Source organism: Mirounga angustirostris, unplaced genomic scaffold (assembly GCF_029215605.1).
Source record: "Mirounga angustirostris isolate CCGP_5_RB_7025 unplaced genomic scaffold, mMirAng1.0.hap1 SCAF_3, whole genome shotgun sequence".
NCBI lineage: Eukaryota > Metazoa > Chordata > Mammalia > Carnivora > Phocidae > Mirounga > Mirounga angustirostris.
The window spans coordinates 189,092,275-189,102,776 of NW_026991711.1; the positions used below are offsets into that span (position 1 = coordinate 189,092,275).

The 10,502-nt window shown below is 59.5% G+C and overlaps 1 protein-coding gene across 1 annotated transcript in view; it reads left to right on the forward strand.

Moving 5' to 3' along the window:
* The window catches only part of MROH2A (maestro heat like repeat family member 2A), a 45,148-nt gene extending 34,667 nt beyond the window's left edge, over nt 1-10,481 (forward strand). The window contains exons 30-42 of the mRNA XM_045867313.1: nt 375-527; nt 929-1,083; nt 3,182-3,341; nt 3,421-3,614; nt 3,973-4,110; nt 4,607-4,721; nt 5,830-5,976; nt 6,122-6,304; nt 6,858-7,013; nt 8,463-8,594; nt 9,233-9,335; nt 9,599-9,664; nt 10,162-10,481. Coding sequence (XP_045723269.1) covers nt 375-527; nt 929-1,083; nt 3,182-3,341; nt 3,421-3,614; nt 3,973-4,110; nt 4,607-4,721; nt 5,830-5,976; nt 6,122-6,304; nt 6,858-7,013; nt 8,463-8,594; nt 9,233-9,335; nt 9,599-9,664; nt 10,162-10,283 — 1,824 coding nt within the window. The 3' untranslated portion in view covers nt 10,284-10,481. The remainder of the gene's footprint in view (nt 1-374; nt 528-928; nt 1,084-3,181; nt 3,342-3,420; nt 3,615-3,972; nt 4,111-4,606; nt 4,722-5,829; nt 5,977-6,121; nt 6,305-6,857; nt 7,014-8,462; nt 8,595-9,232; nt 9,336-9,598; nt 9,665-10,161) is intronic.
* The last annotated feature ends 21 nt before the right edge of the window (nt 10,482-10,502 follow it).

Genomic DNA, 10,502 nt, shown 5'->3' on the forward strand with positions numbered 1-10,502 from the left:
GTCAGGGCTCAGGGCACACCCTGAGTGAAGGCTGCAGGACGGTAGAGACAGGATGGGGCACGTTTGGGTGGAGCTTCCTGAGCGGGGTTCAGGTGGGGTGGGTGGTGTCAGGTAAGTGAGGTGTGGGAGAAGTTGGGGGCACATGCCGGAAGACTTGGAAAGCCGGGCTGAGCTTTGAGTCTTTGAGGTAGAGGAGTAACATCCCGAGAAGGTCGGCGACTGGGCGGGGCAGGGAGGTGGGGAGGAGGCCCTGGCAATGGTTTGAGAGAGGATGGGGGGCTGGGCTGGGGCCATGGTGTTGGGCAGAAGTGGGGGGCATGTCAGTGGTGGCAAGTTGGTTGTTGGACCCCAGGAGTGGTCTGCTCTGGTCCTAGGTGGCTTGCATGCAATTTAACTGTGATGAGGTGGTCTCGCTCATCCAGAAGCTCTGTGAGAACATCGGGGCACTGGACCTACAGCATGATAAGGCCTCCGTCACCTGGATTGGCACCTTCCTCCAGATGCGGGCCAAGGAACTGGAGGACAAGGTGGCAGAGACGTGGCTGGGCCACTTAGGGCCTGGGGCTGTCCAGTATACCCAGGCTAGAGGGACAAGCAAGGGCCCAGCTACGCTTGCTGAGGTCTCCCCAAACCCTTCCTTGTAAAGAGGAGGAGGAAGTAGAGTTCTAGAATGAGAAAGAAACAAGGTGAAGGTAGCCCAATTAGTAGGTGGACAACAGACTAGAGGCCCATGGCTCGCTCTCCTGGAGGGTACTGCCTTCCACACAGAAAACCTGATCAAATCCGGGAAGAGAGCAAAGGATGCGCTGGTGGTTTAGCCTCCCCATCATCCAGTTGGGGAAGGGGCCCTGGAGGAGGGGTGTGCAGTGGGCAAGGGCAGAGGGCCATGGGGGTCCAGGCTGTGCTGGTGATGCCTGCCCCTCCCCAGGTGGCCGAGATCCTGGGCGCCATCCTGGTCCAGCTGCCCGCGGTGGATCACCTGGAGGTGCGGCGTCTCCTCATTGAGGGCATCCTCCTGCTGGCACACTACCACCAGGAGACTGTCCTCACGTCACTCCTGAGGCAGCCCCTGCCCATGGAGAGGTGGGTGCCTTGGACAGGGAGTCACAGCCCCCTTTGCGCCCCACACCAGGCCCACCTCACCACCATGGATGTGTCCCAGAGGACAGGGCCCTCGAGCAGTGCCAGGTCTGAAGCTGGGATGGGTCCAAGCCTCTCCCCGCATCTCCTGTGGGAGGTACAGCCTCTGGGAACCACGGACCTGGAGCCCCAACGTCACAGTTCCGTCCTCTGGAGCTGGAGTCCAGATCCCGTAGCTTCTCACGTGTCCTGGTCATCCCCTCTGGACTCTGCCCACAGCAGCCCTTTCATTCCCTGCAGAGGACAGAGCTCCCGGCCCCCTCCAAGTCTGGGCTTCCCCAGGATACACCTGAGGATGTGGTCACCAAGGCCTGAGTGGGCCTCTGGAGGAGCTCCACTCCGTCCGTCTTTCTTTCTTTCTTTTTTTTTTTTTTTAAAGATTTTATTTATTTGTTTGACAGAGAGAGACACAGCGAGAGAGGGAACACAAGCAGGGGGAGTGGGAGAGGGAGAAGCAGGCTTCCCACTGAGCAGGGAGCCCGATGTGGGGCTCGATCCCAGGACCCTGGGATCATGACCTGAGCCGAAGGCAGACGCTTAATGACTGAGCCACCCAGGCGCCCCTAGTCTGTCCCTCTTTCCTTCCACATGCGGCCCTGAGAGGGAGGTCCAGGTGCCCCTCAGGTGGCCTCCCATTAAAGCAGCCTGACCCCCCTGCTTCTCGGTGTTATGTGCAGACAGCTGAGTCCCTGTGGCTCTGTCACGGTGTCCGGCAGCCTGCACGATCTCACCAGCCTGGGGGAGTGTGTTTAGGATGGGACCAGGACTCACAGAAAGGGGTGGTCAGGTGTCCCCAGATCAGCCGAGGCTGCCAAGTGAAGTAAAGCCTTGAGACTGTAGGGGGAGGGACAGGTGGTGGGTGTCACTCAGCATGCTGTGACACGAACAGAGAGGCCTCAGGTCAAGAACCTCGAGGGCTGCCCCGTGTGAAACGCAAGCCTGGCTTCTCATCAGGAGGGAGGACAGGGCGGATTGCTTGATCTGGTGGGGGTTAGTGGCTTTCAGAGCAGCGCTGGGGTGGGGGACAGTGTGCAGCGTGGCCTTGGTGGCCGGGTGGTGCGGGCTGTCCCTGCACTGGTTAGCTCTCACTGTGTAACAAATTGCCCCGAGCTCGGAAGCTCAGAACAAGCCCTGTCCTCACCTCACAGGGTCTGTGGCCAGGGGTCTGGGGACAGCGGAGCTGGGGCCTTGGCTCCCCCAGGCTCATGTGGTTATTTCTTGCTGTTGCAGGCTGACGTCCTGCTTTCTTGTTTCCTTACACCCCAAGGGCTTCTTCATGGGAAGCGGTTGCTGGTGAGCTCATGGGCCCACCGTCCATTCAGTTCCTTCCACCAGGCGCCAAGCCACGTGAACCCCCAAACTCACCTCCCCGCACTTGTGCATTTGGTTTTGTGGATTCACATAGGCTGCCTGCACCTCTCCTTGTTCGATTTGATCTCGGTGGACTTGCCGCTTTAGCCCTTTAGAGCCCCCTGGCTCCCCACTCCCCTGTACCTACGCACACCGGGCCTGTGAAGTCACTGTCCTGGGGACCTTCCCTTCTCAGCAGAGCCACGGGCTTGGACTTGGGGATGGGGGGCCTGTTTCAAACTGTCGTCTGGCACCTAACCTCTGCAGGCCCCCCTTCCTCTTGTGTGGGCTACGGAGCTGAAAGCATCTTCCTCAAAGGTGTGTTGGGAGGAGGAGGTGCTTTGCGATCAGCCAGCTGCTTAGGACCAGCCTGACAAACTGGGTACTTGGCAGCTGTTGCTGGATGGATCTATGAAGTCAGTACATAGGAGGCCTGGTGGGGACCTCTAAGGTCATCTAGCGGTGGGGCTGCGTGTCCGAGGGCGCCGTGGCAGAGGAAGGGAGCTGAGCATGGAGTCACGGACCTGGGTTCTGGTTATGTGACCTTTGGCAATGCACTCCACCTCCCTGAGGTTCAGCCTCCGGAGTCCAACCCCTATTTAGGGGGCTGCCTGGGGGTCCAAAGAGGCTCTTACCTGCCAGGGCCCAAGGCGGGAGACCCACAGTGGCTTTGTCTCCTGTCTTTGGTTAGCCACCTGACGGAGGTGTGGCTGGCTGTGGCAGAGAACGTGCCCTTTGCCTGGACGATGCTCCATGGGCTGATGGGCCGGCTGCAGTCGAGGTTCACCCCCAGGGCCAATGCCACGTCCAAAGCTGACATCTGGCGCCTGGCTGCGGTGGATCCTCTGATGGTGAGTCACAGGGGCAGGCCCCAGGGCTCCTTGGGGGCTCTGAGTAGGAGCCCTGATACCCCACCCCTTCTCCCTGCAGACACTGTGCACCATCCACCTTCTCATCCAGAAGATGGATATGGACGACAAGCTCCTGGACCTCTTCCCAGACCTCGCCTATACCCTCCTACTGCAGCTCAGCAGTAGCCAGGGGCCAGAAGCTGTGTCGCCTGTCCTGAAGACATGGAGACTGGTCCACACGGGGACGCTGCCCGAGGAGATCAATTTGCAGAGGTGCTCTCGACGGTGGAGGGGCATGGGGTGCAAAGCAGTGGGCCTGAGCTGGACGCTGCCTCTTCGAAGTCAAGGACCCCAAGAGTCACCTCCACCACCTCCAAGAGGCCTTGTGGTCCTCTCTTGGTGGAGAGAAGTTTCTGGAAGCAGATCTTACAACCTTTCCTCACATGAGTCCAGCATGGTGTGGTTTTCTTTGTTTGCAGATGCACTCCCTCATGTGATCTCCCTTAGCCCCTTGAGCTAGGCCCAGCAGGCATGGGGACCCCCGTTTCTCCGACCTGGGTGTGGCGTTTGCCCTGCGGTGGGTGCTCCCAGTGGGGCAGCTTCGTCGGGCTATAGTCGCACCTTCTTCCAGGATCACGATCAAGTCCATGCAGCTTTTGTTCAGAAGACTCAACAATGAGCAGCTGGTTCACACCCTGGAGGAGCAGGGCGTGTGGGCCCTCCTGCAGAGCAGCTCCACATTCCTGCAAGGGGTGGGCCTGCTCACCAGGTGGGCACCCAGCCTCCCAGGCCTGGGCAGCGGGACTTGCGGGGCCATCGTCTTCTTGCTGGAAGGTCTAGGTCACGGCTGAATGCCTGGCTTCTGAGGGACTGCCAAGTTGACCCATGTTCCAGACTCTGGGACGGCAGCGTGTAGGGCAAAGGGAATCTTTTATTCCAACCCTTTCTGCTCCAAGACAGGAGATGTGAAGTCAGAGGCAGGGTGGGGCTCACCCAAGGCCACACGGGGCTTCCAAGCTGGGCCAGGACGGAGAGCTACTTCCTGGGTCCTGGTCACTCATGAGTGGCCCTCATTCTGGTCCCTTTTTAGAAAAAATAATGAAAAGTAGGTACTCCAGCGACACCCTGACCAAACCCCCCTGGCGAGGAGGGAGAGGCCCAGAGAGGTTAAGGGATGTGCCCTGGGGGGTGCGTGCCCGCAGAGCAGCTCTGCAGGGCAGCGGCTGAGAGGCCTTCCCCACCCCTCGGCTGCATCCCCCCTGCAGGCTGTGCATGCGGAGCATGGAGGGGTACAGGCAGCGACTGTCGGAGCTGGTGCTCAGAGGCATGGACTCGGATGTCCTCAGCTGCTGCATCAGCAGCACGGCGGTCTGCGTGGAGGTGAGGCTCAGGGCGCAGAGGGCTGGGTGAGCTGGGGCGGGGGCTGCTGGTTTCCCCCCACCAACGCCCTGCCCTGGCTCCTCTGAGGGGCAGGAGCCCAGGTTCTGAGGGCCATCTGAGTCAAGGGGCAGGTGACTGTCCCACCCCCCAGGGGACATGAGTGATCAGGGTGCAGACTGTGGGGAAAGGGGTCCCGAGACCTGGGGTGCACAGCTAAGTGAGGCGTGCTGTGCTGAGTGTCGGCAACACCCAGGGGCCCGGATGAGGGCACCGTGGCTCTCGCCGGGATCGATGGTGCTGGGGAAGGCCTTGTGGGAAGGCCTTGAGGAGCCAACAAGGCTTTGCCAGGCAGGAAGGCCAGGGAAGGGGGGCGGGTGACGGCCACCGGGGCCCAGTGACCCTCCTGAGCAGTTGAGGCTCTTACAGGGTCCTGCGGGAATTGGCCAGAAAACTTTTAGGAGAAATGGTGTTGACTGCATGATTCCCGATATGCCCAACATCCTCCTAGTGTGGGGTCGGCAAACATTTTCTATAAAGGGCTGGATAGTAAATTTCCCATTTTGGGGTCACCAATTTGGTGTTTAGTTTTCTTTAGGTTTATTTAAAATGTGCGTATGTGTGCACGCACGCACAGACACACACACACACAAGCCAGAGGCGTCCCCCTTGGCCTGAGGTCCGGACACCTTGAGTGCTGGGAGCTGGTTGTGACTCTCTGAGTCCCGGAGGAGTGAAGCTCATGCCCTTGCTGAGACCCAGTGGGCCGGGCTCCTGCACGCGGGAGCTGCTCTGCCAGGTTCACTGAATGAACCTGTTCCTATAGGTCACGCTTACGAGGCTTTCCCCACACATTTCCTCATGAAGCCTCACAACAGCTCTGTGAGGCAGGCCCCGGTGTCAGCCCCTTCTTGCAGGTGGGGAGGCCGAGGCTCGGAGGGATTCTACGTGACCGGCCAGGGGCCCCAGCTGGTCCGGAAGAGCTGGGGCTCCGGGTCCTCTCCTATTCACAGGAGACCGCTCTGTGCGTTGGATCTAGTCACACGTCCGGTCTTGTGGCTGAGAAAGGGGCCCACAAGGGACATAGCTGTCAAAAAGTTCTCTCTTCTAGTTCATGAGCGACCCGGTTCTGTACCAGGAGAAGCTGCTGAAGCCCACGGTGTTGATGCTGGAGAAGGGCGCGGACCAGGAGGACGAGGCCTTGAGGGTGCTCTCGCTGCGTGCCCTCGGCAACATGGCCCTTGGCGCCCCCAAGAAGGTGCTGCGCCCGACCCTGAGCCCAGGGGCCCGGCGTGCAGGGCCCGGCGGGCTGAGGGTCTGGGGCTGGTGTGTTCTGGTCGAGCGGGGAGGTGAACCAGGTGGGGACTGAAGCTCCTCGCGGTCCCCCCCCCCCCCCCCCCCAGGTGAGGCAGTACCGGAAGCTGTTGCTTGAGAAGTGCCTGGACTCCCTGAGGGAGCCCGTGAACACCAGCGTGACCTCCGAGGGCATGGAGGCCCTGGCCAAGATCCTGGCTGAGCTCCGGGAGGGAGACATGGGGTCCTCGTTTGGCATCATCTGTGAGCAGTGCAGGGCCTTCTTTGACAACGTGAGTCTAGTTTACTGCCTCACTGGGCCCTGGCTCTCTGGGTTGGGGGGGTTCCCCAAATGCCTCCTCAGCCAATGGCTGAGCACTTCTTCTCCCCTAAAGAAGAGCCATGCTCAGGGACAGAAGGGGCCGCAGGTCTGCCTTGGCGCCAATGCATCCGCTAGCTGGTCCTGGGATCTTGTGAAAGAACACCAGAAACCCTTGCTCTGGGACTCATGGGCCCCCTCCCCCGCTGTTAGGGTGTGAGCTTCCCCTTCGAATTCCTTGCAGCCTACAGCTGCTCTTCGGGCACCTGGGAGGTACCGGGCGGGCCCTCTGCCAGGCGGTGTGCCCTCGCCTCCGACACGGCCCTCCTCTGGGGAAGAGAAAGTCACAGGTTCCAGAATGGTGCCCAGTCCTGAGAGCCCTGCAGGAGAGCCTCCACCCTGGTGGAACGATCCAGAAGCCTTTGCAGGGGCCAAGGTGGCTGAAAGGGTCCACGGAGAGCAGCTAGGGCTTTGCTGGGCTTCCTGCTTCCCGGATTTCAGGACACGTTTGTGCATCTTGGCCACAGGAGAGCGAGCTGCTGCGTTTAAAAGCCTTTGTCCTGTTCGGGAAGCTGGCGAAGGTGGTCAGGATTTCCAAGAAGCACTTCTTCAAGGAGGAAGTGAGAAGAGCCTGGATCCCCCTCATGCTGCACTGCCAGGACCCCTGCCCGGACGCAGCCCAGGTAAGATGCGCCCTCCTCCCTCCTCCCTCCAAAGTGTGGGGGCCACTGGCCCCAAAAGGAGAATGTGCGAGGGGGTCTCTGCCCCGCCTCTCTCGGCCAGCCCGGTTCCTCATGCCAGGCTGGGGAGGGGGCCGTTCAGACGACCCGCAAACCGCTCTGTGGGGGCACATGGCGTAGCTTTCTTCTCTGGTGGCTGCCTGCAGGCATCCTCTGCCCCATCGCCCTTCTCTTCCAGTGGATTCTATAGCTTGCCATCACTCTTGGGTGTGATGACTTGGTGATGCTTAAAACTCACCTTAAATCCCTCCTCAGCGGCTCCCCGGGGGGCAGGCCAATGCTGGGGCTGCTGGGGGTGGCGAGGGAGGGGTGCCCGGCCTGGCCCTGCACACCGCGGTTCTCCTTCCTACGGAGGCCCAGCTCCTCTGCTGTTTGAGCTCCTCCCCCAGCTCCCACCTGTCTTATGGCTGCCCCTCACCCCGTGCAGGCCCCTGACCCTGACGTCTGTCTTCCTATGTGGACTGGGGAGGGACACGGGGAGGGGGCTGAGATTAGGGGCTGTTCTGCCGCCTCCCAGTGAGCTGCGGGGTACTCAGCAGCTCATGCTCCACTAGCGCCTTGGTCTCCGGTTCTGGGGTCCCAAGAATCCTGCGGGGGTCCACGCAGGGCGGGGTGGGGTGGTGGCACGTGTAGGTTGGTAAGGGCATCCCTCCCGACTCCTGCTCTGCCTCGGGGACACTGATGACCCAGGCCATGAATTGTCACCTCTCAGAGATGCTTTCCTCACAAATCCATCACTGGCTCACACTGTTCTTTCACGTTGTCTCAGCAGCTGTCCCGTGGGGCGGGCTTCAGGGAAGGAAGACCTAGGAGGGTGACCGAGAGTGTTTAATGAAGAAACAGCCAAGAGGGGCCGGGGCAGGGGGACCACGTGGGTGGCAAGTCCCAGGGCCGGTCCTAGCCACACTGCTGCCACTCCCATCCCCGGGGAATAGCCAGCCAGCCTCTCTCCACGCCCCCCACCCCGTCTCCTGTCGTAGCCTCCTGTGGCCGAACCCCGCTGGGGGCTGGAGGCCAGAGGCCAGGGGGCCTGGTTGCTGCAGTGCTCAGAGAGGGCCTGGGGATGAGAAAGCTCACCCTGGTGCTACCGGTCCCCGCCAGGCTCCTGACGCCAACGTCCTGGAGGGGCGGGACCCAGGCAGGGCTGCTGAGGGCACCGAGGTGCTAGCAGAGGGGGCAAGTGGGCTGCATCTGCCTCCAAGGGGTTTTTCGTAAATGCACACATAGCCACTATATAGGCTGGCAGGGCTCCGGTCCCAGGTACCCTTCTGTGGCTTCCTGAGGCTTTTCTGGGGCTGCCCTCTGGCCCATCGGTGGAATGTCAGCCCGCCATGTGAGCCCCCTTGGTCTGCCTGACGCCCTCCCTCCATCCTTGGCCCGGTGTCCCTCCAGGCTTGCATGGCCACCATGTTTCAGTGTATGCACTTCTGGGGCTGGAAGGCCCTGGAGAGCAGCTCGGGCCGAAGGGACAGCAGTGCGGCTGATGAGATGACCGTGTTCCAGACAACGCTGTGCTCCATCCTGGTGAGGAAGCTGAGGGCCACGGGCCTGTTGGAGGTTGGCCGCTCTGGGGCTTGGGGTTTAGGGTCGCAGCTGCTGTAGACTTCCGACCCTGTGCTCACCTTCTGGACGTGAAGCGTCAAGACCAGCACCTTCCAACAGAGCCACAATGCAAGCCACATACCCATACGTTTTCTGGTAGCTAAGAAAAGTGAGAGAGGTGAAACCAAATTGAATAATAGATTTGACTCAACCCGATGGATCCAAACCATTGTCATTTCAACATGTAATCAATGTACAAATTATTAGTGTGATATTTTACATTTTTGAGTTTCTGTCATCAAAATGCAGGAGGCTCTTCATACCTAGTTCAGACGGGTCACATTTCAAGTGCTCAAGGGCCACATATGGCCAGTGGCCACGGTATTGGACAGCCACGCCGTTTGCAGACAATATCATCTCTTCTCTGGTCAGATGGAATGTAACAGGGGTCTGAAGTTCCTTGAGTTGTCTAGCTACTAATTTGCTGTGTGGTGCTGGGATGAGCACTTGCCCTTTCTGGGCAGACCCTCCCACATCAGACAGATGGGAACACACTCTGTGAGTAGCCGATCTCTAGGACCTCATCCTCCATGGCTCTGTTCATCCTGTGTCTTTTGCAGACTCAGAAAAAACCTGCCGTGCTCTACAGCTTCTTGCTAGAAACAATGACCTACGTCAGTAGTAACTTGCCAAGGATCAGAACTGCTGCCTGCAACCTGGCAGGTGAGTGAGAGGATGTCTGCTGATGCGGGAGGGACATTGAGGGCCAGCCCCGCACCTGGAGTGGGAGGGGGACAGGCAGCAGGGTAGGGCCAGACTCAGTGGAAGTCCCCTTCTCTGCGTCCTATCCCACTTTGCTTCACACCTGCCTGATTCTCAATTAGGCATCTTCAGCAGAGTCCTAAACAGTTATCTCAAAAGGTAAAACAGACTCTCTCACTGACCTAATATTTGTGTGATGAGCATTTCGCTGGCTCTCGTTTTAGGAATTATTATGAAGCAGATGTCTGCACATCATCTGAGAAAACTGGACTTTCTGACATTAAGGAATTGTAAGTAGTAGAGGCTCAATCATACTGATTGGGGATCTTAGAGAAACTGCCTGGGGAAGAGCCAGCCGACCCTTGTGTAATCGGGGCGCAGAGGGATGCATGAGCCTGCAGAGGGCTTTCCAGGAAGACAACTATTTGGGCGTGGAGTCCTTTCGTTCCCCGGGCCTCCTGCCCACCTCCCCATCATAAATATTTATGAAATGTTTCCACCCTGAATCCTTCCACTGATCCACATGGCGCTCGGGTTCTGTGGATGATCTTTCTGTCCCTGGTAGAGACGTAGCGGAAGCTCAGATGGGGGACGTGTGTGCAGACACAGCCCCACCTGCCGTCCTCTGCCTGCAAACACGGGGTTCCCCTCTGCAGCCCACATGAGCCCCGCGCTGCACAGGTGGCTGGGGCAGAGGGGGGGAAGGCCTCCCACCAGCTGAGCCGCCCAGGGCGGAGGGCCCGGCTGCGCCAGGTCCTGATTCTCTCCTGTCTGTGCTCACTCTCAGCTCTCCAGGAGCTGCAGCTCGACTCGGACCCTGGGGTCCGCAAGGCAGCCCTGGGGACTCTCAGAATCTTGGATACGTGTAGCCAGCACCCGCTTTTGGCTTCCCCCGGAGGATTTTGCTAGATGGTTCGAATGTGAAGTGTAAACTGACTCCTCGGAGTGCCAAACCACAGCCGGACTGCAGCAAGGCAAAACATTTTTAATTTAGTTTGTTAAGAAAAGCATCATTCTAAAGTAATCAGCGTCCCTTTCTTTCCTCCCCTTGAAATAAACCTCCATTGCCATTGGGAGCGCAGATTTCTGACTGAGGTGACAACATGCCAGAGCCAAGACAGCGGGGCA